Source organism: Coffea arabica, chromosome 1c (genome assembly GCF_036785885.1).
Source record: "Coffea arabica cultivar ET-39 chromosome 1c, Coffea Arabica ET-39 HiFi, whole genome shotgun sequence".
In the NCBI taxonomy this organism is placed as follows: Eukaryota; Viridiplantae; Streptophyta; class Magnoliopsida; order Gentianales; family Rubiaceae; genus Coffea; species Coffea arabica.
Genome location: NC_092310.1, coordinates 57,989,722 through 58,015,204, shown reverse-complemented (window position 1 = coordinate 58,015,204; position 25,483 = coordinate 57,989,722). Strand labels below are relative to the sequence as shown.

At 36.5% G+C, this 25,483-nt stretch overlaps 4 protein-coding genes and 1 long non-coding RNA gene across 13 annotated transcripts; 4 read left to right on the top strand and 1 right to left on the bottom strand.

The window, feature by feature from the left end:
• Nucleotides 1–7: 7 nt before the first annotated feature.
• LOC140004238 (rab GTPase-activating protein 22-like) lies at nt 8–6,713 on the top strand. 8 transcript variants are annotated; one of them, XM_072082230.1, is made up of 13 exons: nt 10–195; nt 344–401; nt 510–616; nt 1,049–1,144; nt 1,676–1,779; nt 2,296–2,513; nt 3,578–3,700; nt 3,781–3,869; nt 4,848–4,953; nt 5,653–5,750; nt 5,984–6,235; nt 6,326–6,409; nt 6,507–6,713. In XM_072082230.1, the coding sequence occupies exons 2-13, from the start codon at nt 371–373 to the stop codon at nt 6,519–6,521; spliced, it is 1,323 nt and encodes a 440-aa protein (XP_071938331.1). In that variant the 5' UTR covers nt 10–195; nt 344–370; the 3' UTR covers nt 6,522–6,713. The 8 variants fall into 8 exon arrangements, 5 of the variants coding, with proteins under 5 accessions (XP_071938345.1, XP_071938331.1, XP_071938332.1 ...); XM_072082231.1 differs by having other exon boundaries at nt 10–401; nt 3,820–3,869; XM_072082224.1 differs by having other exon boundaries at nt 10–401.
• Nucleotides 6,714–7,977: 1,264 nt separating this feature from the next.
• Nucleotides 7,978–10,916, top strand: LOC140037628 (glycolipid transfer protein 1-like). Of its 2 annotated transcripts, none has more exons than XM_072082219.1 (7): nt 7,978–8,118; nt 8,719–8,857; nt 9,266–9,321; nt 9,797–9,927; nt 10,120–10,255; nt 10,337–10,468; nt 10,615–10,916. In XM_072082219.1, exons 2-7 carry the CDS (start codon nt 8,740–8,742, stop codon nt 10,648–10,650), a joined length of 609 nt encoding a protein of 202 aa, XP_071938320.1. In that variant the 5' UTR covers nt 7,978–8,118; nt 8,719–8,739; the 3' UTR covers nt 10,651–10,916. The 2 variants fall into 2 exon arrangements, with proteins under 2 accessions (XP_071938320.1, XP_071938317.1); XM_072082216.1 differs by having other exon boundaries at nt 8,082–8,223.
• A 1,823-nt stretch (nt 10,917–12,739) lies between these two features.
• Nucleotides 12,740–13,644, top strand: LOC113691466 (uncharacterized). The gene is made up of 2 exons (XR_011841564.1): nt 12,740–12,956; nt 13,053–13,644. It is a non-coding gene; the product is annotated as an uncharacterized lncRNA (long non-coding RNA).
• Nucleotides 13,645–16,174: 2,530 nt separating this feature from the next.
• LOC140037622 (uncharacterized) lies at nt 16,175–18,779 on the top strand. The gene is made up of 4 exons (XM_072082213.1): nt 16,175–17,120; nt 17,199–17,299; nt 17,768–17,864; nt 18,205–18,779. The coding sequence occupies exons 1-4, from the start codon at nt 17,063–17,065 to the stop codon at nt 18,657–18,659; spliced, it is 711 nt and encodes a 236-aa protein (XP_071938314.1). The 5' UTR covers nt 16,175–17,062; the 3' UTR covers nt 18,660–18,779.
• Nucleotides 18,780–19,395: 616 nt separating this feature from the next.
• Nucleotides 19,396–20,889, bottom strand: LOC140006034 (uncharacterized). Its single transcript, XM_072047596.1, has one exon. It carries the CDS (start codon nt 20,782–20,784, stop codon nt 19,396–19,398), a length of 1,389 nt encoding a protein of 462 aa, XP_071903697.1. The 5' UTR covers nt 20,785–20,889.
• Between the last annotated feature and the right edge of the window lie 4,594 nt (nt 20,890–25,483).

The following is a 25,483-nucleotide window of genomic DNA, read 5'->3' as shown; positions in this document are numbered from 1 at the left end:
ACTGTCCTCCTCCATCTCGAATTAATCTCAGAGCCACGCGAATCTTTGTCTCCTGTTTTTCTGTATTCGTACCTGGCATATGTCTTTCGGAAAAAAAAAAGAAGCTGCAGAAGTCAGAAATAGAATACACCATTCCTGGTCATACCTAAGCATTGTTGCGTCTCGTTGAAGCTGCTTCATTTGTTCGATTTTAAGGTGGAAGAAATCTTTAAAGAAAATTGAGGACTTTTACTGGGATCTCACTTTTCGTTGATCAGTTAGGAGTACTATTACGTTGCAGCAATTGAATAACTTAGTTGTTGGGATTGAGTAGAAACTAGAAAGTGCGTTTTTCATTTGGCAGAACATAATCGACCATCCGCGAAAAGAGATGGGCTTTTTGATGTGCAAGGAGGATAATGGTACAACCTACTTTGGCTGATATCGTAATGTGGTAGCATGCAACAATAGGGTCTTATCTTTTGGGACTGCTGATTTCCTCTATTGCTAAGCTTTTACATTGCCGTCAGGATTGGGGTGTCTGATGAAGAATTCGGCTTCCGTAGAGTTGGAGTCATACTTCCCTGTGAGGCCTCAACGCCAAGAAGATGTTCCCAAGACCCGCTTCAAACCCAGGGTTTGTGCGAGTTCCATTTGCCTGTCATATTTTATCTGCGTAATTCATTTAACTCCGTATCATTAATTACTAAACTTCGCTTTTAGCAATTGCTCATGACTCCCAACTTTTTAGCATTTCACTTGCGTTTGTTCAAGTTTTTGTGGATTTGTAACTTTAACTCTACTGGTGAGTGAGCTGGAGAGTGTATAGACATTTATTAGGCTATGGAAATAAAAATACTTAGAACACGCCGAGGACCTGATTATCAGTTGCAAATTTCTTTTTGGGACCTTCACTTATGTTTTTTTTTTAAATCTTTTTGTTTTGATATATTTCGAAGGATGTTGATTGGCTGGGTGGGCTGTACACCTTTCCTTCTCCCCACCCCACCCCCCACCTCCCAGAATTTCCAACAGATTCTTCTGACAAGATCCTTTATTTGTTTGACAGGTGGGTAAAACTCTAAGTCCAAGAAGATGGAATGCTGCTTTCAGTCAAGATGGTCAGTTGGATATAGCAGGAGTTCTTAGAAGAATTCAGAGAGGGGTGAGTTCTCCACACCCCCCCCCCCCCTTTTTTTTTGGTTTTAAGTGCTGTCCAAAAAGCTTGTTTATCAGATAGTATTCAGGCAGCTTGGTCTGCCTAGAATATGAAATATGTATAAGAAACTTGCAAAATTGCATTCAATTGTTGCCTGGTCTTGGGTGGTAGACGAAGTGTACCTAAAGCATGCGACGTTGGTGGCAGGGCACCTTCTAAGCTCTGCAAAAGTTTTGTTTTTGGCATTTGATCTGCGGTACTAAAGTTGTTGTGTTGAAAGCTACATTTCTAACTTTAGCCTCGAATATTATTTGTTTCCAATTTGACTTTAGTGCCGAAGAATAAGAATGCATTTGCATTGGGCAGTTTATTTTAATCACAGGATGCACTCTTTTGCATTAAATCTTTACTTATGCTGTTTGTTCAAGAGTTTAAATAAGACTGATATTCAATTCGATCTGTTAAATGTACATGCTTCCTTTGCTCGTGGAATATTGGCAGTATTCTGCTTATTTGATTGCATTGCAAAAATGGTAGGGCATTCATCCATCAATTAAAGGTGCTGTGTGGGAATTTCTGTTGGGTTGTTATGATCCCAACAGCACATTTGAGGAAAGAAATGAAATTAGACAGCGAAGAAGGTAATGTGAGTTAATTTATTGCAGTACCTTCTGCTTTTGAAATTGCTCGCTGCAGTTATTTTCAATACTATCTCTTGAGTTATTACAAGCTGAATAATATAATTTATGCACTATTGAATGCAAGAATGGTTTCTCACGCAATGATTCTGTTTCTGTAACACTTCCTCTTATCAGCGTCATTCGTTATATAAGTAGTTATTATGTGGTTCAAGTAACATCATATGGCTCCAACTATTTGTTAGTTCGTATTGTCACAAGCATGATCATCTTCACTTTATCCTGTGTTCTACTTCTTCTGTTTGAGTAACAATTTGGTTGCAAGTGTTCATGTTCAGTCGGTTTCAAACTTGCCTCAACATGTTGGATGCAAACTTGCCTCTACATGCTGGATTCAATTGATGCCACAGATTTAAGAGTTGGTGGATCTATGTTCTTATTTGGATGTATTGATGTGTAAAATTTGGGTTTTGTTCATATGGTCATGTATTGACTAAGTATGTCAAGTTGGCTGATCAGGGAGCAGTATGCTGCTTGGAAAACTGAATGTAAAGAAATGGTGCCAGTTATTGGCAGGGGAAAGTTCATAACTGCAGCCATAATTACTGATGATGGCCAGCCGATAATTGAAACTTCAGTTAATGGCAATCTACCAGATGACTTTGGTAGCAAGCCGAGTGACAATGGTTCAGCAGATAAGAGAGTGATTCAGTGGAAGCGGAGCTTGCATCAAATTGGTTGGTACACTATACCCTATATGGTTGTTATAGTTCTTCTCATCTTGGCGTGGTTAATGTAGTTCACCCATTTTTCTGGTTATTTTTGGGTATTCCTCTTTGCTAGCAACCTAGGCTGTTCGTGTTCATCCTTAGTGCGTTCCTTGTTTGAGTTAAAATTATTTTCCAGTATCATGTGTATTTGGACATTGCTCTGGAATGCATCATTGATATATGTGAGAGCTGCTCAATTGCTGATTGAACATTACAGTAACTTCGTGTAAGGAAAATTTTCTTTTTTCCTAAATACTTAAAAATCTACTTCATACTTGTAGAGATCTTTTTCTTTTTCTTTTTTTTTTTGGTTATCTTTTGCATAGATGATAAATCTATCATCACGCCTTCTGTACACTTGAATTCCACTTGTTACCGGCAAGGTAATGTTTCTTAACTATTGGACTTCACCAATAGTCACAAATGATATTAGAGTACTATTAATCCATCGTTAATGGACTTATGATGTTGCTGCAAATTAGCTATACGTATGAGTTGGGTCTATGTCAGGTTGAAGTGCTGATATTAGGCATTTTACTTTTCATTTGGCTCAATCCATGTAATTAGGTGGGGAAATAGTTTAATTTAGTAGAGTCTTCATTATTATATCTACAGTCTAAAATTGCATATGTAAATAAGCCAATGCAATATTCATGTCTACTATATAGCTTAGTTTCCTGGGAAATTATGTTGTTGCCATGTCCGATGTGGTGTGTTTGTTCCAGCATTTTGGTCGAACAAATTTATTATGTTCATATAAGCACATTGCAATTACAATGTACAAATATCAGGTTCATTTTTAGCGATTTGTACCCTGTCTAAATCGGCCTTCCCTCTCCCCACTCTTTTTTTTTCCTCCCCCTTCCCACCTTACTCCTGTAGAAGTACATCTACCATTCTTGATACCCTTCATACTTTCACTCAAACATATTTAGTTTCACCATATAGCTTGGCTCATACTTAGGAAGCTAGTAGAGTACATCTTCATGGTCTATATTGCTAAAACAACTGGAAACAAATTTGTGCTGTAGGTCTAGACGTTGTTCGCACGGATCGTATTCTGGTTTTTTATGAAACCGAAAAGAACCAAGCCAAACTTTGGGATATCCTTGCTGTATATTCTTGGTTTGACGGAGATATTGGATATGTTCAAGGTAATTGGCTGTCAGTTTAACTTAACATAGCAAGATGATCTTGTATGTCTTACAGAGTCTTCTTTTATTTCTCTAAGCAGGAATGAGTGACATATGCTCTCCAATGGTTATTCTTCTAGATGATGAAGCAGATGCATTTTGGTGCTTTGAGCGTGCAATGCGCAGATTGGTAGGCTCTTTTTCCCTGATACGTGCAATTTCTCACTTGCTTATTGTGAAATATGTATTCATATTTGTTGTGTTAATGTTCTTGTGCTCATTCTAATTCTTGTTGTTTCAAATGCATGGCTTCCAATCTATGCTTAAATTCATGCTGCAGTACTATAGATAAATTGCGTATATTTTCATCTCTGAGCTACACTCATTTAATTTTCTCCCCTTTTCCTATTCTCGTCTTCATTCTTCTTTTTACTTTTTCTGGAATGGAGGAGGCCATGGATCTACTCTTGTTGCTTTCCTTCTTGTGGTGCTAAAACTGCCTAAACAAGAAAATAACCGGGGGGCAATTTGAGTTTAATTTGGCAGTTTTGGTCTGCTCATGATATGTGTCATATGGAGATTTGAGAAAGTGAAGAACGATTTTCAAATGGACTATGTTTTCTAATTTTGTACTGTCATGATTTGCCGATTTCAGATGTAAAGTTGAACTCAGTTGTTGCTGGCCATATAAGAATATTCAATGCTGTCAGTCCATTTTCTTTGCCATACATATTGAAACCCTGGAAATGGAGTTAAGTTAATTGAACACTATTATTGTTGTATGTCTGCAGGTGATAACTCTTTGATATTATTTAACTTGTTATTTTTTACATTGAAAATTCACGACCAAACAATGCAATTTTTCTTGTAACTTTATAAATATAATATTCTGTGCCAAAGATTTGATTGGTGCATATTTTCTTTATATGTAATTTTCTCTGCTTTGAACGTTCATGGGATGTCAGGGACCTGACTGATTTGGTTGTCTCAGTGTCCTTATTAGGATTTCTCTTTTTTGAGTTTTTAAACATGTCAAATCTTAAGTGATATGCGTGTATTTCACCTAGCCCTGATATAAGGCAACTTCTTGTCTTGTATGTTTTACAATTTAACCTGTATTCACTGCTTATTTTCTGGAATTCTATTGTACATCTCTCTGCTTTTGAAGAGGGAAAACTTTAGGTGCAGCACAACTTCTGTTGGTGTTCAATCTCAGCTGAGTACTCTTGCACAGATCATTAAAACTATTGATCCAAAGCTACACCAACATCTTGGTATTGGCTGCTAACCCTGTTCTCTTCTAGATATTGTTGTAGGATTCAGAGCCTTAGCTTTGTGGTTCTTGCATCTACACGCAGTGTGTAAGAGTTTTCTATGCTAGGCAGATCATTGGCGAGGGATCAGTGGACTTTAAATGGATAGTGGTTATTTAAGTTCCAAGTGGACTAAATATTTAAAGACTCCAATATTTGAATCCATCAGAGCTTAGGGTACAAGATTTACTTTCTGAATATGTTCTGGCCCATATGTTAACTTCATTACTAAAAAGGAAAGCCTCAATTAGGATAAATAAAAGAGGTTTCAGATGTGTGTAAAACTTGTTAACAGTTAAAAAAATCTACAGCAAACTGCATTTAAGATGTTTATGCCAGATCTTCAGTTTCTTTTCTTCTTTTCTAAAGGTTTATACATGCCAGATCTTCAGTTACTGAAGTGGCAAGCCTTGATTGTACCTGAGCAATGGCAATGCTACGAACTACAAGAACAGAGTTTTGGGATATTCCACATAGTTAATTATCTGTCTCTATCACTTACCCTCACCCCCAAGCTTGTACTTACTATTTTATTGATTAAAATTTTCTCCAGAAAAACTTGGATGGTGGTATTTTGTGTTTCTCTGTCGTCAAACTTTTCTGTCTGTCTCTCTCCTCCCATCCCAAAGTAGTAATTTCAATTTATTTAATTTTTGACAGAGGAATTGGATGGTGGGGAGTATTTGTTTGCGTTTCGTATGCTGATGGTACTTTTTAGGAGAGAGTTCTCATTTGTTGATTCGTTGTATCTTTGGGAGGTAAGGAAAACTGGATACTGGAGTTTGAAAGCCATTTGTCTTAAAAGTTTTTTCTGCTAAGCATCAACTTCAATGTGTTTTATTGCTGGGGAACTGTTCCTCTTAAATGGTCATGACCAGGGAGGACGGAATAGTCCTTGAGGTTTATCTGGAAAACCGCTGGATTGCCCACTGGCTGGGGACTTATTGCTCGACGTACAAACATTTTACTTACTAAGTTGAACTTAAAATAGGTGATGTGGGCCATGGAATACAATCCAAACATGTATCTGTTGTATGAGGAGCCGAATTCTAGTTGCCAGACTGGCAGCCAAAAGATCAACAATAAACTGCTAAAGCTGTATGGAAAGTTCGAGAGGAAAAATGTTCAAACCGGATGGACAGAACAGAAAACTGCTCTTGCTGTTTTTGTTGTTGCTAGTGTCCTTGAGACGAAGAATAAGCGACTTCTAAAAGAGGCCAAGGGTCTAGATGATGTTGTTCAGGTATACTTCCACAAACTCTCTCTGTTGATATTGATAGGGAACCTTGCTCATGTGCTTGTCCGTTGACCCATGTGCTTGATCTCTGTCTAGATTTTGGGTGAACTAACTGGGAATATGGATGTAAAGAAGGCAGTAAAGGAGGCCTTGAAAATTCATAAGAAGTATTTGAGTAAGGTAAACTTCATAATAACAAGAGTTTTATCAGCTGCTCTTGGTGGCTGCATTTGTTGTGGTGTGGATACCTTAGTGCTGCTCATCATCATTCATGCAGGCCAAGAAATCATAGTTGCATTCGGCTGCAGCGGGAATGTTTCACGAGTGAGCTCCATTCCATATTTCCATTTTTTTTTTCTATTTTTCTGGTCTATTTTTGGTCTGGGGGTTCTTCTATACCCGATTCTTTCGAGGCTGTCTTGCCTGTATGACAACATTGAGTGTATAGTATTCTGGCTTAAATCCAATGTTTTTTTTCCCCTTCTTCCGGCTGTCGACTATGGTTTAGGAGATATGCAAATACTACTTGATAGCAGCCGATGGTTTAGGAGTATTCCAAGAATTGTGATTCCTCATTTCATCCTTTTGTGATCTAAGATCAAGAGATGTTGAACTTACATATAATAAGCGCATGAAATCGGATTTTTGTGCGGATTTAATTTCTCTTAACGTAAGAATTAATCTTATATACACTGTCAGTGTATACACTATTACCATTAAATATATGATGTATATGCAAAATTTAAATTTAAAATTTAAAACATACTTAAATGTCATTTATCGTGATAATATATATAGTGATAGTGTATATAAAATTTACTTTTAACGTAATCACATTCTCTTTAAGCTTCCGTTATTTTTTGTTTGGAAATTTGTGGGATTGGGCCGAAGGGCTGTTGCAAGCAGAAGCAAACAGATATTTTTACGTTGGGAAGGTCTTAAGCCTGGCCCAAATTTTAATGGGTTCTTTGCCCGTTAAATTAGCTATTGGTTTAACTTTATAATGTGTGATTATGGACGCATTAATCCATTTGTTTTCAGTACGCAAGTTCCGTAGAATTTGCTTCGCAGAATCTAATTGGAGTAATTATCTCAAAAAATCCTAAAATAAATACTTAGCTCTGATGTTTTAGCTCTTCCTAAAACATCTAAACAATGTTTAGTTATACATACTGATACTGTCTAATACTGGCTGAGAACGCAAAATCTCAAAGTGTGTTAAAGTTGCATTAAAATATGATTTTAATTAGAGATTCCTGTACTCTTAATGAGTATGGCAGTGCCTAATCTATTATTTTAATTTAAATCATTTTGCTTAATCTTATCCCTCTAACTTATCATTTATCCCAGTTCCCGCCTCCACATTTCAAATATCACCTTTAAATTGGATTACGAATCTTAGGTTTTAAAATGGAAAATATCCATTTTTGTGTCATTATAATTATTATTTTTTTGGATAGTAATTTATTACCAATTAAAGTGTCTTTGTGGCGTGGGAAAGAAATGAATTTAAATAATACGTGAGTGATTTTGAATGCAAAACTTTTTCTTATAATTAAAGAATAAAAAAAAATTGTCTTGCATCGTGCCGTCACCTCGAGGGAAGAGGGAGGTCGCACCGCATTGGAACGAAAGGACCCCGAAACGACTCCGTTTGTAAGATCAAGATTTTACGCCTTTTTTTTTTTTCACCTCCTGAAAGATTTTACGAGAATCGGATGCACTCCCATTAGTGGCGTAAAAAAAAAAAAAAAATTTTCCGTCATCTTATTTCCGTTAGTTACACGTTTGAAACATCAGCGTTTTCCAAAAGCAAACCCGAAAGGAAAAGAAAAGAAATCTCAAAATCAGAAACCAGCAGGCGGTGACTGGTGACTGGGGTATAAAAGGTGTAGGCTTCGCCCCTCTTTCCCTATCTCATTCTCTTCCGATCTACTCTTCTCTCTGAATAAGCTTTCGCATACTCACGCAACCAACATTCTCTCCAAGCTTAGGTGTGTCTAGATCTCTATCTAAGCATTTGTCCTTTATTCTTCCTTTTTTTCGCCTGCGATCCTTCAGTTATGGTGTTTAGCTTCAACTCCGGGCGTTACCACTGGATTTCGTTTTACTGTACATTTGTTTCAGTAGCTGCTTTGGTTGTGAAAACATGGCGCGATTTCACTGGTTGAGACGATCTCAGTACAGTCTGTGCTGTGATTTATCGGCTTGACTTGACTTCGAAGCTTTGTTTTCCGTTAATTTCGTCAAAATATTATTGTCAGTTCACGGTCACGATGATCTCTTAATTTCTTAATTTGGACTTGAATTGATCTTCTCGTGGGAGTGAATGATTTTTTCTTTCTTATTTTTTGCGTATTGAAAAGTTATAAGTTTGATCAAATTTCGGTTATATATATGTGTATGTATGTAAATATGCAGTAATTGTGTTTGCGTGGTGAATTGTAAGACTTACTATTAATGTGAGCGAGCGAACATGTTTGATGCAGAGTTGAGCGGCGACGGTGAGAATGGCAGAGACAGTTTTTACCCCTGCTTTAGAAGGAATGAAGCATGTCAAGTCTGAACAAGGAGATATGCTTACCAAGCCTTTCTTAGAAGTTTGCAAACAAATTCTACCTGTTATAGGTACTTTTACTTTCCACTTAGATACCTATCGTTGCCTTTTTACTCATTGTTGCGTTTCTTTTCCCAAATACTTACGTGTTTTCATGTTATGTCCACAATGTCGCATCGACATGTCATTGAGTGGTACTATTTTGTAAAAGTATGGATTGATACTCTTTCCTTGGCCGGTAGCTATTGGTCTCTTGGTACTTGAGATTCTTTTCACGATGAGGTTTGATTTGAAAATTGCTGTGAACCGTTTTTCTTTCTGTAATTGAGCTTTACTTGAAATTTAAATGTGACCAAGACTACTGGAGTTTCTATTTTTCAGAAATGAATGTCGGTTGCCTTATTGTGTCATTTTGCTTGTCAATGAGATTACTTTTTCAGGATCTTGACAACATAGTTTTGTTTCTTTGTAATGGCCAGACAAGTTTGGAGCTGCTATGGCACTTGTCAAGTCTGATATTGGTGGAAATATAACGGTTAGACTTTCTGTTTTAGTTGTTAAGTGAATGTTCATCATTCTGATTTCTTGAAACTTGTCCAACCTTGCAGCCATCATTGTCATGGAAATTTGTTCCAATTGTATAAGCATGTTGGTCTGGATTTCTAATTCGCAGTAAAATTTTGAAAAACCTGGAGATTTTTTTTTTTTTTTACTGAAATGTGGTCAGTTCTCCTAATATCACTCTTAAGAGGCTTGGGTGCAGGATAGCTTTCCCTTGAGACTTTGTGTAGTTGAGCTGTTTTCCCTCATGTGTGCAGTTGTTGAGAAAAAGAATTGCTAAAATGGACAAATATTGGCCATGGCATATTCTATCTATATTTCAAACTTTATTCTGTTCAAAATATGTTTAAGTATTTCCTTGATAATGACTATGTGAAGAGCAATGCATAACTATTGTTCATTTCCAGGGACCAGGATATTGTCTGACTTCTGTTATTCCTTATGTGTAGAGGTTAGAAAACAAATATTTGTCTGATCCAGCACAATTCAATCACTTGTACAGCATGGTACAAGTTGAGATTGAAGCTAAAACTGCAAAATCCTCATCCAGCTGTACTAATGGTCTTCTGTGGTTGACAAGGTAACTAGTCATTCATACAGTTGTAAATTTTGAATTTTCTATTTGCTCTAAATTAAATGTAAGCTAAAGAAGTTCTCTTGGTGTCAGTCTCACTTGTATTCATGAACTCATGATATTTGCGTGTAAAGCATGTCTGTTCTTATGCAACTATGTCTTGTCATGTTGAACTTAAATTATTGACTTATTCTCTAGGGCCATGGATTTCTTGGTGGAATTGTTCCGCAATTTAGTGGACCACCCAGATTGGGCCATGTCACAAGCTTGCACTGATTCCTACAGCAAAACATTGAAAAAGTGGCATGGGTGGCTAGCAAGTTCCAGTTTTACGGTATGCACCTTAATATTTGCATTCAGATCTTTGCCATGGTTTGTACCTAGTATGATTTAACACATAGGTATTAAAATGCAGATTGCCATGAAGCTTGCTCCAGATAGGAACAAATTTATGGATGTAATAGGTGGCAAAGGTGATATTAATGCTGACATCGAAAAATTCTGCACTACTTTTCCACCACTTCTGGAAGAGAACCACAAGTTCTTGGTAAGAACCCTTGAGCAAAAAGTTTTCTTCTTATTTTTTTTCCCATTTTTTGTTGGTAGTTAGCTGTTGTCTTGAATATGGCAACTCAAATATTTCAGATTTTACAAGGATAGGAAAGAACTGATGTATCGTTTATTTTATGTCAGGCTAGTGTCGGATTGGATGATCTTAAAGCATCTTAAAATGCCTGGATGAACTGAAGTTGGATGGTTGATGTTGATGTTATTTAGAAGTGTTCTCGAGTTCAGAGTTTGCGAACCTATTACTTCATTCCCGTTGCTGACTTGATGAGCACGAGAGTTGCTTTTTATGAGAACAAATATGGATTCCACGTCTTACTTGTCTTGTACTTTTAGAGAGTTTTGTTGATTCGATATCTATCAGTACTTGATATTTGAATTTGGATTGCTATCAGCACAAGTAAAAGTGATTCATGTTTAATGATTAATAGAGTTGTTTACGTGGTCCTTTTATAATTGCCGGAACAACAATTATAGGTCCAAGCTTCAGAATGTGTTCAAAGAACATAATTAGGCTTACACGACTTGGAAACTTTTGAGTTTGGGACACTATCTTTCCAGTCATCATCCTTGCGGGAAAGTTTTGCTTCCAAGTTCCTGTTTATCCTTACTTTTGGACAGCCCTTGCGGGAAAGTTCCTGTTTATCCTTGCGGGAAAGTTAGGGGCTGCTTGGTTAAAAGGTTTGGGAATCAAATAATGGAATGAATCCCTTATTTGTTGCTTGGGTTAAGTCTATTGGAATGCAATTTCTGGAATCATTTCTAAAAAATCGGACTTTCACCATTCCTGAGTAAATTGGGAGGTTTTGGACAAAATCCTCAACTCATTCCCGAGCAAAAACATTTATGACGAACCTACCCTTTTTTTTTCTTCATTACACGCCGCACCTTCCGTTCTTCTTCTTCATCAGATTTTCTACCTCTTCTACTTCATCGGTTGGACAACCATAAAGATCAGTGGCTTTCGACTCTCCTTGGACAACGAATTCTAGAGTTGAAGAGTCTTCTACTAGGGTGAATTCCTTGATCCCAGCTCAGTGGATTACAAACTCCCTTGCCTCTGCAATTTTCTTTTCGTATGCAAGCTTTTCTCTTTCTTCTTCTCTGTTTTTTCAGGCTACTCACTGGGTAGCTGAAAATAAAGAAGAAAAGAAGGGAATCTGATACAATAACACTAAATTTTCTTTTTTTTGGTGAGATAAATGTTAATGTCACTAGATTTGTCATTTTTATGTTTTTAATGTGTTTTCTTGGATTACGCATTCAATGGAGGTTAATCAATTCTTGATCTTTTGGTTATTTGATCCGTGAATACTGGTATAGTTTGGGTGGGTTTCTACATGCCCTGTACCTGTTTGTAAAATTGTCTGCTTGAATAGCTTTCAGTTTCATAGTTATTCATACATTAGGATTTCAAGTTTCAACCATCAATTTCGTTTGTTTATGCTTATTTATATCTATACATCATTGTGTTTACGGATGTATGATGCATGTCTAGACCCTTTTAATAAGATCAATTGATGTTTAATGCATTTGAAGATTTTGATGCCGTAATCTAGTTTGGTGAATACTTACGTTTGATTGTCATATTGTTATGTAGACACAGATGCCACGTTTGCCTATTCAAAACAGAAGACGCAAAAAATATCGAGAGCAAAGCCAGATTTTATCAGGAATGATAATGGTTGTTATTGCACTGTTTATGATGTGGTACCAGTTAATATTCATTCATCTCAAAAGTAGAAGAAAGCAAATAAAATCAAAAGAAGAAAAAGTCACTGAGCGCATGCAACACTTATTCAATTTGACTAGGGAGAGTGATGCTTATTGTATTAGTGAACTTCGTATGGATAGACGAACATTTGGGATATTATGTGAAATGATTAGAGACACTGGAGGTTTGAAAGCTACAAGAAACATGTCAATAGAAGAAATTGTTGCCATGTTTGTATATGTTTTGGCTCACCACAAGAAAAGTAGAACAATTTGTGGTCTATTTTGGAGAAGTAGAGAAACGATGAGTCGTCAATTTAATTTTTGCCTCCTAGCAGTTTTGAAATTGCATACTATATTACTTAAGAAGCCTGAGCCTATTACCGAAGATTGCACAGATGAGAGATGGAAATGTTTTAAGGTAATTCAAACATTAAAATACAATCATTTAATAAAATGTATGTTTTCATCTAAACTATCAAATGTAGACATTTTAACTCATTTATATTTTTTATTTTTGTTAAAATAGAATTGCTTAGGTGCCTTAGATGGGACATTAATAGATGTGACACCACCCACCGAACAAAAATCAAGATACCGAACGAGAAAAGGAAGTATTGCAACGAATGTATTAGGGGTTTGTTCTCCTAATATGCAATTTATCTATGTCTTGCCTGGTTGGGAAGGTTCGGCACATGATGGTCGTGTGCTTCGAAATGCTATCTCTAGACCAAATGGTCTTAGAGTCCCACAAGGTAAACATATATTGCAGTATTCAATACCATTCAATCAATTTTTTTTCGAAAATAAGGTAGTCTAGTTTGTAATTTGTACATGATTGAATTTTGAAGGTTGTTATTACTTGGTGGATGCTGGATATTGTAATGCTGATGGATTTCTTGCCCCTTATCGAGGGCAAAGATATCACCTTAATGAATTCAATGGTTATCGACCACAAAGACCAGAGGAATATTTCAACATGAAACATTCTAAAGCTAGAAATATCATAGAAAGATGTTTTGGATTGCTAAAAGGAAGGTGGAAGATTCTAGCATCCCCTTCATTTTTTCCAATTCAAACACAAGTGCGAATAATTATGGCATGTTGTCTGCTGTACAACTTGATAAGGAAGTTCATGACTTTTGATCCACAAGAATTACTACAAAGTGAAGAAAATGAAAGTGAAGATGAAGACAGTGATGAAGAAGTAGAGTACATATCCACTATTTTGCCAAGTGATCAATGGGCAAATTTTAGAAATAATTTAGCACATGAAATGTTTGACAATTGGAGGGCTGGACTTAGTATTTAGCTATGAATGGATGTTTAGCTCTTAGACTCATTAAATTTGGATTGACATTTGATGTACTCTTGTAGTGGATTTGTGAATTAGATTGACACTTGATGTATGTTCTTTTAAATTTGGATTGACTTTTAATTGTATGTTCTTTTATGTGTTTTGTTATATTATAAATTTCAGCTATATGCTATTGTGTATCAAAATTAATTGATATATATGGGTTGACTTCTAAATGATAGGATGGAGAATGATGAAATTGTACGTGGAAGAGGGAAAAATAAATGTTTTTGGACTGGTGAAGAGGTAAAAGTGCTCATAGAATCATTGCAAGAGTTGGCTTGTGATCCAATGTGAAAATCAGATGGAGGATTTAAAAATAATTATATGAGCGAATTGCTTAAAATTATCTTGCGTAAGCAACCTACTTTTACCAAACAAGTCAGCCCACATATTGAATCAAAAGTTAAGTGGCTGAAAAATAGGTTCCATGCAATTGTTGAAATGTGCAAAGAAAGTGGTTGTAGTTGGAATGATGCTGAGAAAAAGATTTCTTGTGAAAAACAGTGGTATGATGATTGGTGCAAGGTAAGAAATTGATTACTTTTTACATTCTGATATGTTCTTTTTCAACTTTTTATTAAGATTATCATTTATCTTTCTATTCTATCTCTAGACTCATAAGGATGCGAAGGGCCTTTGGGATGTCAAATTTCCATATTTAGGAGATCTTGAAATTGTATATGGAAGAGACAGAGCCACTGGAAATGTTGCTGAAGATTTTGCACAAGTTGTCCAAGATATGGAAGATGTCCAAAATTTGGAGGAAGGAAATGAAGGGCTTGATGCTATGTCAAACTCGAATAATGATAAGGTAGAAGAAGATGAAGTAAATTCCATGGAGCAATCAACTCAACCAAGCTCAACAAGCACAAGAAATTCCAAGAAACAAAAGAAACAATCCCCTCCCATTGCAAATGTGTCAAAAAAAATGAAATCTGCATCAACAACAAGGGGTGATCTTGATGCATCATTGCAACTTCTCACCAGCAAATTTGGAGATTTCGTGGAGGGAATTCAAGCTAATTTCACAACTATGGCAGCAGCCATGTCAAATGAGGATAAACGTGAGCAATTGGTCTCCGATAGAAGAGATCAAGTTGTTGCTGAGTTAATGAAACTTGCTTTACCGAGTGGAGATGTAATGAATGCAGCTGACATACTTTCGGAGCAGATTTCCAAGCTTCATGTGTTCTACAATCTTCCTGCAGAAATGAAACGACAATATGTAATTAACCTCCTTTATCCTCCATCTACTCGCTGAAGTAAAATTATTGTTAGCTGGAAAGTGATGATTTGATGGCAATTTCTTTTTGTTATGGTGATTGTTAGATGGTTATATGATTAGTCTTTTGGAGATTGTGGACATTGAGTGGCACTCTCGACTGGATTAGACAATTGATTTGTATTTGGTATGGTTAGCTTTTGTGATTTGAGTCTCCTTCTTTTGTTCATATATGTAAGGAGAGATCTATTTCATATCATTATCTAATGTAGGAACCACAAACGACTTGTTAATGGAGTAAATTTCCAAAAACAAAGAGTTTTTAAACTAACTTCCTAAAGACTGGCAATTTTTTAGTCTCTTCCCAAATGGTGAAAAACACATTCAAGAAATGCGTTCTTCCAAATAAAAATGCAACTTTCAAATACGTTATTTTAATTTTCGTAAATTTGTTTAAATATAAAAAATTGGTTAAATAGCGTATTAAATACAAAACCTGCTAATTTCCCATAAAGAGCTGGTATCTTATGAGTAATTTCTTTTTTTTTTTTTAACTTTCACATATTTAATTTATGTTAAATACAAAACATACTAGTTTTCCTTTGGGCGCTATTTAATCAATTTTTTCCATAAAGAGTTGGTACAAAACATAATACAAAACCTGCCAGTTTCCCTTAAAGAACTGGTATCTTATGGGCAATTTTTTTTTTTTTTAACTTTCACGTATTTAATTTATGTTAAATACAAAACATACTAGTTTTCCTTTGGGCACTATTTAATCAATTTTTTCCATAAAGTTGGTACAAAACCTGCCAGTTTCCCATAAAGAGCTGGTATCTTATGGGCTATTTAACCAATTTTTCATATTTAAACAAATTTCCAAAACATAAAATAACGTATTTGAAAGTTGCGTTTTTATTTGGAAGAACACATTCCTTGGATGCATTTTTCACCCTTTGGGAAGAGACTCAAAAATCGTCACCTTTTGGGTGATTGTTTAAAAACTCCTTTTTTTTTGAAAATTTACTCCTTATTAATGCAGCCACTATATTTATTTTCTGGTATTAATTTTTTTATTATTTATGATTTTCTTATGTTTTATCAAAAAGTTAATAACTATTGTAGTTACAATTATGAAAATGTTAATTTGTCGTATGTGTAATTCTTTTGTTTTAGAAGAATTCTTATATCAGGGGTAAAGTTGGAATTTAATTGCATTTAATTTCGAAACACTCATCAAACCAAGCATCAGAAATTGGAATAATGCTAATTCCAATGTGTGAACCAAGCAAGATATTGGAATGAAAAGTTTTAATTCCAAAACCAGAGTGTATGATTCCAATTACAATTCTAATTCCTAAGCTTGAACCAAGCGCCCCCTTAATGTTTCGGAAGCAAAATTCGGTGGCTAGTGATACCACGCTTGTATTTTTAGTAGTAGAGTAATTATATTTGAACATGACAAATTCATCCTTTCAATGTCAACCCAGTTTTGGGCTGCTAACGAGTATATTTCTTGATTTCATTTTTTTAAACAAATTACAGACCTTAAAATATCAAATTTGGTAAATATCACATGTGAAATTCTTTTTTTTTCCCCCGTATTGTTGGGATGCATTTGTTGAATTGAGCAGGCGGCCACGCCAGCTTGGTGGAGAGGATGACAAGGTCTCTTCTGGCCGAAAAAGGTCGTAAACAAAACAATTTTGTTGCGGTAAAAGCAAATTCCACTTTCAGAGAGCAGCGTCTGCCTGGTGGCATATCGTCCGCTTTCCCATGACCAAAGAATAGGAGCTTACATGCTGTAGTTTATTTTGCAAGGATATTTTTTAGAACTATTTTATTTTTAGCAAATGGCTCGTACATGTCAATTAGCTTTAAAAAATTCAGATATGCAAGGAAGTCTGATAGTGGCTCCTACAATTTCGAATAGCGTCTGGTTTTGATTAGCGGATGTTAGAACGAAGCATGCATTGCCATTGAGTCAACGAGAGATTTGCTTTTAACAGCATTTTGCTTGGGGTAGTTTAAGCTTTTCTCACCATTCACTCCTCATTAAGCACGCAATATACAAAACTGCTGAAACACCAAATTCTTCCCCTGCCATTGGTAGAACTTTTGTCTCCTTCCAATCTTTAGAGAGAGAGAGAGAGAGAGAGAGAAAAGCTCTCAGGTCCTGGCCTTGCTATGGATTGATGAGTCCATGGCAGTGCATTGACTTTCCTTGTGATTCAAAGGAAATGTCATATTGTTTCTTAAATTTATAAAGCGGAGCAGGGATGACCACAAAGATGAAAGGCCTGCTCAAGGGCCTTAGATACATATCCCAGATTTTTGGTGAGTTCTGTTTCTTAATCCCTCTCATATTGAAAGCTGCAATGAAATGCTGAAATGGTTTCAATAATTGTAATGCAGATGAAGATAAAGAACCAGACATGCAAATTGGTTTCCCCACAGATGTAAAGCACGTTGCTCATATTGGGTGGGATGGGCCATCAGTTGATTCACCTAGCTGGGTATTAATATATTTCTATCACATCAATATCCTTCTTTTCTTGTCATTCCCTTTCCATAATTTTGGTGATATTAGATGTGGAGAAACCATTATTGAGTTTCCAGGTCCGGTGATTGAAGTCCTATCATGCAGTAGAAAAACTCAGGCTCTCAAAATCACTTGTTCTTTTCTTTTCTTCCCTCCCAAAGGAACATTTCCATTGTATTTTCCTAGATGTTAATATTTATTGTACAGTGTAGAGGCGGATCCGATGTTTTAGCATTACACTTCGGAATCTTTTCATCTTGTTTGTGTCCTCGGAGCATCAACTTAGGATCCCTAAGACATGAATACTGGAGGAAAGTTTGGTGGGGAGTTTAATGCCAAGGAACTTGTCAGCCAATTAATGTGTGCCATACAAGCAAAGAGTAATGTACATTCCTTTCAACAAATGTTCATATGACCTCCTCTAAATTGTAATGTTGTGCAGATGAAAGAATTTAAATCACCAACCGGATTTCAATCAGCACCTTTAGCTATTCCTGGAGACCCCAAAGAGAACCCGGAAATTAAATGGGTTTCTGAAGGTCTGTCATGTTCCCTCTCTCCTGTATTTTTATTTATTCCCCTCCTCGTTGAAATCATTTTCAATTTTACAAAACTGGGCTGGCAACTGTCGCAGCTTCGAAAAATTAGCTCCAAATTTTGTGTTCATGTTCTCGAATTATTTTATCTTTGAACCAGAAGGATCAAGCAGAAATGATTTGCGGGATCCCAGTCCAAGATTTTTCTTTTCTTTTTTTTTTTTAATGATTTGCGAGGTCGAAATCGAGTAAAAGTGGATCCCTTTTTGAAAACAAAAATTTTTTTTTGAAATGTTCTGCACCAATTCTATTCCACTTCTCTGAACCTTGTTTATGGTTATAGATGGAAAGAATGCCCGAGGTAAAAGCTCTTCAGCCAAAGACCAATCTGAAGCGCCAAGATCATCTCGACGCCAATCATCAACAGAAAATTCATCTGACTCCCCAAAGAAAGAAAAATCCAGGCATTCAAGAAAGCATCACTCAAAGGACTCATCTGACAGTGTTAAAAACCGGCAGACCCAGGATTCAGGCCTTGGTTCTGAGTCTCCCTCAAACCTTCCAGACATCCCAAAAAAATCAAGAAGAAAGAAGTCAAAGGAATCTATCAGCGGCGGATCCTCCGGTTCCGTAAGATCAAGGAACAGGGGCAACACTTCTGGCACATGTACATCTCCTGTTTCGGATGCTGGGAATAACTCGGAGGCTATGAACTCAAGAAAAGATGAGCTTTCTCAAACCTCAAATTTGAAACCTCGTATAGAAGAGGGAGAGAAGGAAAGTAGTGGCATATTTTAGACAATTGGAATAATGACTATTCTTTTTTGTCCCTTTTTGGTTTAAGATTTGGTAGCTAGAGAGTTGCTCAATTTAAACAAAATTTTCCTTTATATTCATAGATTCATAGTATGGACGAAAGTTGTATGTCAATTATTGTAGAGTTCTGGATTTTGTGAAGCCCTGGAGTTCATTTTAGCTATAGCACCAGAAGCCAATATTACGACCATGTACAATCTGCAGCTATCATCCTCATCCTGTGTGGTGTACCTGTGCAAGTCTAAACGCGGCTACCCTATATTTTGATTAAAATGGCGTGGCCCAGAGCCGGTAGATCCCTAATGATTAGCTCTTGTCAACAAAAATATGCATCCTCAGAGCTGATAATGATCATTGATGCACTAAAAATGATCAGAATCACCAATAGTATACAAGATCCCAGTTCATCTGCTGCAGACTTCAAAGATTAGATAATGTATCCATAACAAGAAAAGCAACCATAGCTTTGGTCGCTAAAATAGAGATATATCAAAATAGCAGAAATAACCAAAGTTAAACCTCGAATTACAATATTCTGCATCTTAAGAAATGTAGACCACATCATATGGCAGTAGAAGAAAACTAATAACAGTAGTATTACCCCCCAAAAAAAAAAGTTTAGAAAAAAAAAAAACTAACTTGAAGCCCAAAAAGTTTCATATGAACAAAGTCATTAGTGCTATAATAATTTGTGTGCTGTTGGAACTACGGTCTTTGTTCAGCTGACAGTCAAATGTATGTCCATGTATAACCAAAGTAGAAACACAAATCCGCTGAGCATCGACAGACAAGATGCAGAAGACTGGTGTGGAGAATCCCCATGCAGAAGGGCATATGTGGGAATATATGGCTCGTTGCATGGCTTTAATTTTCCCAGGCTAGAACCAACTTTAGCAGACCTCAACTCCTCATCAGCACAGAGTTCAGGATTGCCGTCCAACTTCAACTTATCCCCGATTTTAGCCAGAAACTTCGTAGAAAATGGGACTTTACCACTCAAATAGTTGTTCTCCAAATTTAGCTCCCTCACAGATTCCAATAACCCAAACTCCTCAGGCACCGTCCCTTCCAGCTTGTTATTGTCAAGCCCCAGGTAACACAGGTTTCTCAAGTTTACCCCCATCGAAGCTGGAATATTCCCGACAAGACCATTGCCGGATAATCCCATTCCCAAAATACTCCTCAGGTTTTCCCACATCTCCGGGATCCTCCCACCGAGCAGATTCCCGCTCAAGTACACTTCCTTCAAGCTGGGCATCTCTCCCAAAAATAACGGCAGCCCGAAATTGCCAAATCGATTGTAACTCAGATCCAGAAACTCCAAATTCTTCAAACTTTTCAAATTATCTGGGATTTTTCCGGAAAACGCATTAAAGCTCAAGTCAAGCTTCAACAGTTCAATCGATCCATTCCCCAATGATCGGGGAACATTCCCCCGAAACCTGTTTTGACTCAAATCAAGAACTTTCAGTTTTTTCAACTTCTCAAAATTTAGAGAAATCTCGCCGGAGAAGTTGTTTCTCGACAGCGTGAGCTGCTCGAGGTTGATCAAATTTCCAAACCCATCAGGGATGTTTCCAGATACATTTGTCCCGGTCAGAACTAGCCTCCTCAAGCTCGTTAAGGTACTCATTCTTCCGCTGAGAGACCCAAGAAGAGAAGGGTTTTCAACGAACACAAGTTCTTCCAGAGAAGGCCCGAGAGAGGAAAAATCAGGCAAAGGAACACTGGTTTCAGTGAGGCATTTATAGAAAAAGAGTTTTCTTAGGTGAGTGAAGGGTGAGAAAAGAGACGCATTGAGAGTTGAGTCGGGCGTGCATGGTGGGTTAGGAGAGTAGTCGGAGACGTAGCCGAAACTTAGCTCTGTGATATGTGAAGAAACGGTGGCATTATCATCGAAGAAGTCGCAAACGACTCCGTGTGGAGCGGAGGAGCATAAATCGTCGGGGAAGAGAGAGCGCCAGGGAACCTCCGGGTTGATGGAATGGAGGACCTGGTATACGGCTTCTTGTTCGGCTGAGTTGAGCGGTTGTTGTGAAACGACAAAACTGGGCATCAGAACGAAGCAGAATGCCAGAACAGTATGTGGGGACAGTTTTGGTGCCATTGGTTAGTCCTTTGGGGTCTTTGTTTTCAGCCGGAGTTTGAAGTGATGAAGAGTGTAAAGAAGAAATTGGGTGGGTTCCAAGTTTTAACTTTCAAGAAGACGAGACTGGAGAGGGTGTGTTGTTGGAGAAGAGAGGACTGAGGAGAGGGTCGAAGTAATTGTCTTGTGCAGGCAGGGCGTGTAGCAAATGAGAGTTGAAGTGGGAATGTTAATAAAAGAGCATGTCTGTCTTGAAAGATGATAGAGAAAATCAGAGGACAAAAATGTTTCAGAGATTTTGCTTTACAGTAAACCCCGACCATTAGGCCCCTCTGCCATCTCTTGTTTGTGGTGCATAGCTTCGAGTAGAGGCCACAGAGAGGGTAAAGCAGGCAGAAAGTAAACACGACAGTACATGTTGAATCACGGTTTAGGTTTTACTTTTACCTGCCTGCATGGAGATGCCTGCTTTTCTTTCTCGATCCTACTTTGTTGTAGTAGCAGTGCTGCTAAATTTGTATGTACGACAGAGAGTTCATCAAAAGCTTTTTGCATGTTTCAGTGAAAACAATGGCACACTCAAGTGATTTCCCCCAAAAAAGCGATATGCATTCACTTGCTTTCCACAACAGAGGAATTCTAATTCAGGGAGAACATCTATACAGGGTTTATGATCGTGATTATAGCATTTTCTTGACCGGGTTGTTAATCTGCTGTTGTGATCCATCATTAATCCACTCAATTATTTGTACCCTTAACGTAACAACAAACCTTGAGGTCAATGATCCACCCACTCAGTTAATTCTGTGTTTTATGTCTACTTTGTTTGATATCCCTTTGTGCCTGCGTGCTTTCCATCTTGGGATAATTTCAGAAAACCTCCCTGAGGTTTCTGACAATTTCACTGAGCTCCCCTAAGATTTAAAAAATTACACTTGTCTCCCTTGATTTAATAGTTTTAGTAATAAAACCTTAAAATAATTATATTGACTTGGTAAATTTTTAAAATAAATACCAAAAATGCCCTTGTGTAATGAGTTTTAATTTATTTTTCTATACAATTATAATATTATTTAGTATAATTGTAAGGAAAAGATGCCAAAATTTTCATACTCATATCTACTATTTGATAAACAATTATAATAATTATTTTATTACTATAATATGATATTTTTTATGGTATTTTATTATAGATTTAAATTTATAAGATAGAAAAGAAAACATTGAAATAATTCATTTAGAACTTATGAGTTTTTGGAGTAACGGAATTATCATAATTTAGTAGTGCTTTTGGGCCATTTTTTAAATTTATTGTTAATTTTAATACCAAAAAATAGAAAACAGAGATCGGTAAAAACATTGGATTATATATAAAATTAACTCGTCAAAAAAATCACTAGTTTGACATTTGGTCATAATAAAAACTATAGGCAATAGTGGTAGCTCTACAGTTTTATTGGCGAAAATTTTTTAAAAAGGAATAAAAAGAAAAAATAATGAAAGCATAATTTTAAAACTCATTCTAAGTATAAGTACGTCAAATAAGGGAATTTTATTAAAACATTTAAGGGTAAAATTATTATTTTAAATGACAATGGAGGTATGTGTAATTTTTCAGACTTCAGGAGAGTTCAATAAAATTATCAGAAACTTCAGGGGAGGTTTCTGAAATTATTCCTTCCATCTTATGAGTTATCAGCATCATAGTAAATCCGAAAAGACGTCAACAGATTGGTGCAATGGCAGAAGTGGCTTTTTGAAAATAGAGGAGAAAAAAAAAAAAAGAAAAAAGAGGTGCATTATCATATAATAATATAATTATCTATAGCGAGAATCAAACATGTCGGAATCCATCCAAATCCAAAGCCAATGATCAACCCTTTTACTCCACCGCAAATCATTACGCCGAAATATCCAATGGCCTATTTCTATTCTTTACTACTCACTCTGCTTGGTAGGGAGATATTCTTTAGATAAAATTCTGCAGAGCTTCACAGTTCCAACGCTGCATTATTAAAAACTCTCATAGCTGCCAGTACAAAAGATACTACTCTTTTTTTCCCCTGCCAAGGCGCCGTAGTTGGAAAAAAAAAAAAAAAAAAGAAAGAGGACGGACCGGTTAAAAGTAAACCTCCAAGCCAACAGAGCTGAGATGGACCTGCGGACAACAGGCAAGTGGCAACAGCTGCTGCGAACCCCAGGGCCGAGCAGACCGCCACCCGCCGGCAGCCGCCGACCTGTCGCTCCAGAAATTGTCTGCTTTATTGAAACTTGAAAGCGACGCCCAACGGATTAAATACGCCTCCGGGAGCATCTTTGCCTCGCAACGTGGCGGCGTAGCAGTGGTCTGATATGGACGCGTAATAGGAGGTACTCGAGATCGTTTCTGGCAATGACAGAGCATGCGAATTTCGTTTCCAGGATATATAGGATACATCCGCCAAACATCCGTTTCTGGATTCGGATTGACCATTTTGTGATGGTGGGGCTCTGCACTTTTAATTTGCCTTTAAAGTTGCTGGTCTGGTTTTTACCCGGTGGTTCGAAATTTTTGTCTCGTTTGGGGTTAATTCGCTTGATAGCTTGCAATGGAAACATGGAATTCCGAAGAAAAAAAAAAAAATTCAAGGCAGCAGGAAAGAAGAGACGAAAGGATAAACAACAGTACGAGTCCAATGAATAAAGAATGATGTAGCCAACAATATACAATGACTTGTCGTCCAAGATAGCTTGCGATGCTGCAGTTTTCCCCTGGCAATGAGTAGCGTACAGCTTTTTTGACTGCACGTAAAAGTTGGCCGTCCATGGTCTCAATGTGGAAAACTTCCCGCAACGGATCTTCTGTACCACACCCTGTCTCACTTCCTGTCCCACTCCTTATAATCTTGCCAAGTGTCCCTTAATAAATCAAACCCTCAAACAACCCAACTCGAACCATGTTAAATTGATTAATCGATTAACCGGACAGAAAACTTAATCTCTTTAACCAAAACCAAATAAAATAAAAACTCTTTAACCAAAATCACAATTTATCAAATTAAAAAACCCTAAAACCCAAACAACCTCTGTCCTCTCTTCGTTATCTTCACCATTCAAGCAGACAACTTGATGATCCGTTGCACAATTTAACATGCATCACTGACGCCCACAAACATTCCCGCACTAGACTATCTTTCTACCCCATTCACACACACAAATTTTGCAGACTAAAATCTAGCAGGAAAATTCAAGATTTCTGAGAGGAACCCAAGTTTTAGTTTCCTTTTTCCTTGCTGGGTTTCTTCGAGGAACTTCCTTTCCATACCGAAAAGGGTTTGCAGGAAGATGCATTGGCATCGCACATGGGAAACATTGTTTTAAACGAAGATGAGATATAGCCTGAAGATCACGGCGTGCTCATTAGACAAAGGCACATCAGGTATATGAACAAAAACACGAGTACTTCGTCAAATTGTAGACTTGAAAACAAGAATGCAGCAGCTAGCTTATTAAATATCCACTATGAAAATAATAATTTTGTTGATTGGTTAACCAAATTTAGATTAAGTTATCAATATTGGCTCTGACTCGTGGGTGATGAAGGAAAAGTAAAGCTATATGAGTGGGGACGGGGGATATAAAAACATGAGCAATGTAAACTGGAACATGATGATCTTCAGGCTTGTTAAAAAACATTTCTTTTTTCCTTCCAAAAGTAACTTGCCATAACTTCTAACCTCGTGAAGTAATTCATTCTAAACTTTTATTTGAATATTTTATTCTTTAGATGACAAAACTACATTGAAGATATATTTTGTCAATGATATTTTTAATTTGTGGTTTTCTCTCTTTAATTATATCAGGAATTTGAAATTCCAAAAGAAGACATCTGCAATAGGCAAAATATTAAGAACATGACACAATTATTACAAGTAAGTGAATAGTATGCTTTTTGTAGATATTATGTCAACTATTAGTTGCATGTTGTTTCTTATTTATCTTAATTTTTTCCAAGTATTATAGTTTTGCAAGTTTATAGCTGTTTGTTTGTATGTGTGGTCTTTTATTTCTTATTTTTCCGGCAGACGTTGGACCCTAACTTCTACCAAGGCTATGATTTGATGTCTTCAAGTTCAATAACAACAACAACATGCATCAATAAGTTTTGTCCAAGTAAGAAAAAATCTTGATTAATTATTTAATCTTATATATATTAGTTTGATAATTTACAATTATAATTCAATATATTTGCTGACTTAGCATTTGTTTTTGTAGGCACAAGAACTTCAAAATAATGATGATACTGATCAACAAGTTGCTAAAGATGAAATTGAAAATGAGAAAATTGAATAAAGATGCTTCTGAAGAAATGGAGGACAAGACTGTGGGATTGCGTTCATAGATTAGTTAGGCCTTTCAATGGAATAATACTTTGTGCTTATACTTCAATTGATTTTGATATTTTTGTTTAAGTTTGTGTTAATAAACGTTCTTTTGACTAAACTGTAGAAGAGGAGATATACTAGTTGATGCAACAAGTTAAGAGATTGCGTTTCTATTTGTTAATGGATTTGAATAGCATAAAGTTTCTGTAGTGATGCTTATACATTCAGCACCAGATATACCTGATACTTGTTGGTATAGAAGATTGAAAAATACTCAAGACTAAGGAAAATAAATCTCAGGTATGAAGTGCTCTGGATTCTTGATGCATACAAGAAAGCGTTTTTGATGGTGTTTT

Coding starts and splice junctions, on each gene's coding strand:
- LOC140004238 (XM_072082230.1), top strand. CDS start 371: ATGGGCTTTTTGATGTGCAAGGAGGATAATG. Junction 402..509: donor GATGTGCAAGGAGGATAATG/GTACAACCTACT, acceptor CATTGCCGTCAG/GATTGGGGTGTCTGATGAAG. Junction 2,514..3,577: donor GCGGAGCTTGCATCAAATTG/GTTGGTACACTA, acceptor TTTGTGCTGTAG/GTCTAGACGTTGTTCGCACG.
- LOC140037628 (XM_072082219.1), top strand. CDS start 8,740: ATGGCAGAGACAGTTTTTACCCCTGCTTTAGAAGGAATGAAGCATGTC. Junction 8,858..9,265: donor ACAAATTCTACCTGTTATAG/GTACTTTTACTT, acceptor TGTAATGGCCAG/ACAAGTTTGGAGCTGCTATG. Junction 9,928..10,119: donor GGTCTTCTGTGGTTGACAAG/GTAACTAGTCAT, acceptor CTTATTCTCTAG/GGCCATGGATTTCTTGGTGG.
- LOC140037622 (XM_072082213.1), top strand. CDS start 17,063: ATGACCACAAAGATGAAAGGCCTGCTCAAGGGCCTTAGATACATATCC. Junction 17,121..17,198: donor ATACATATCCCAGATTTTTG/GTGAGTTCTGTT, acceptor ATTGTAATGCAG/ATGAAGATAAAGAACCAGAC. Junction 17,300..17,767: donor CAGTTGATTCACCTAGCTGG/GTATTAATATAT, acceptor AATGTTGTGCAG/ATGAAAGAATTTAAATCACC.
- LOC140006034 (XM_072047596.1), bottom strand. CDS start 20,784: ATGGCACCAAAACTGTCCCCACATACTGTTCTGGCATTCTGCTTCGTT.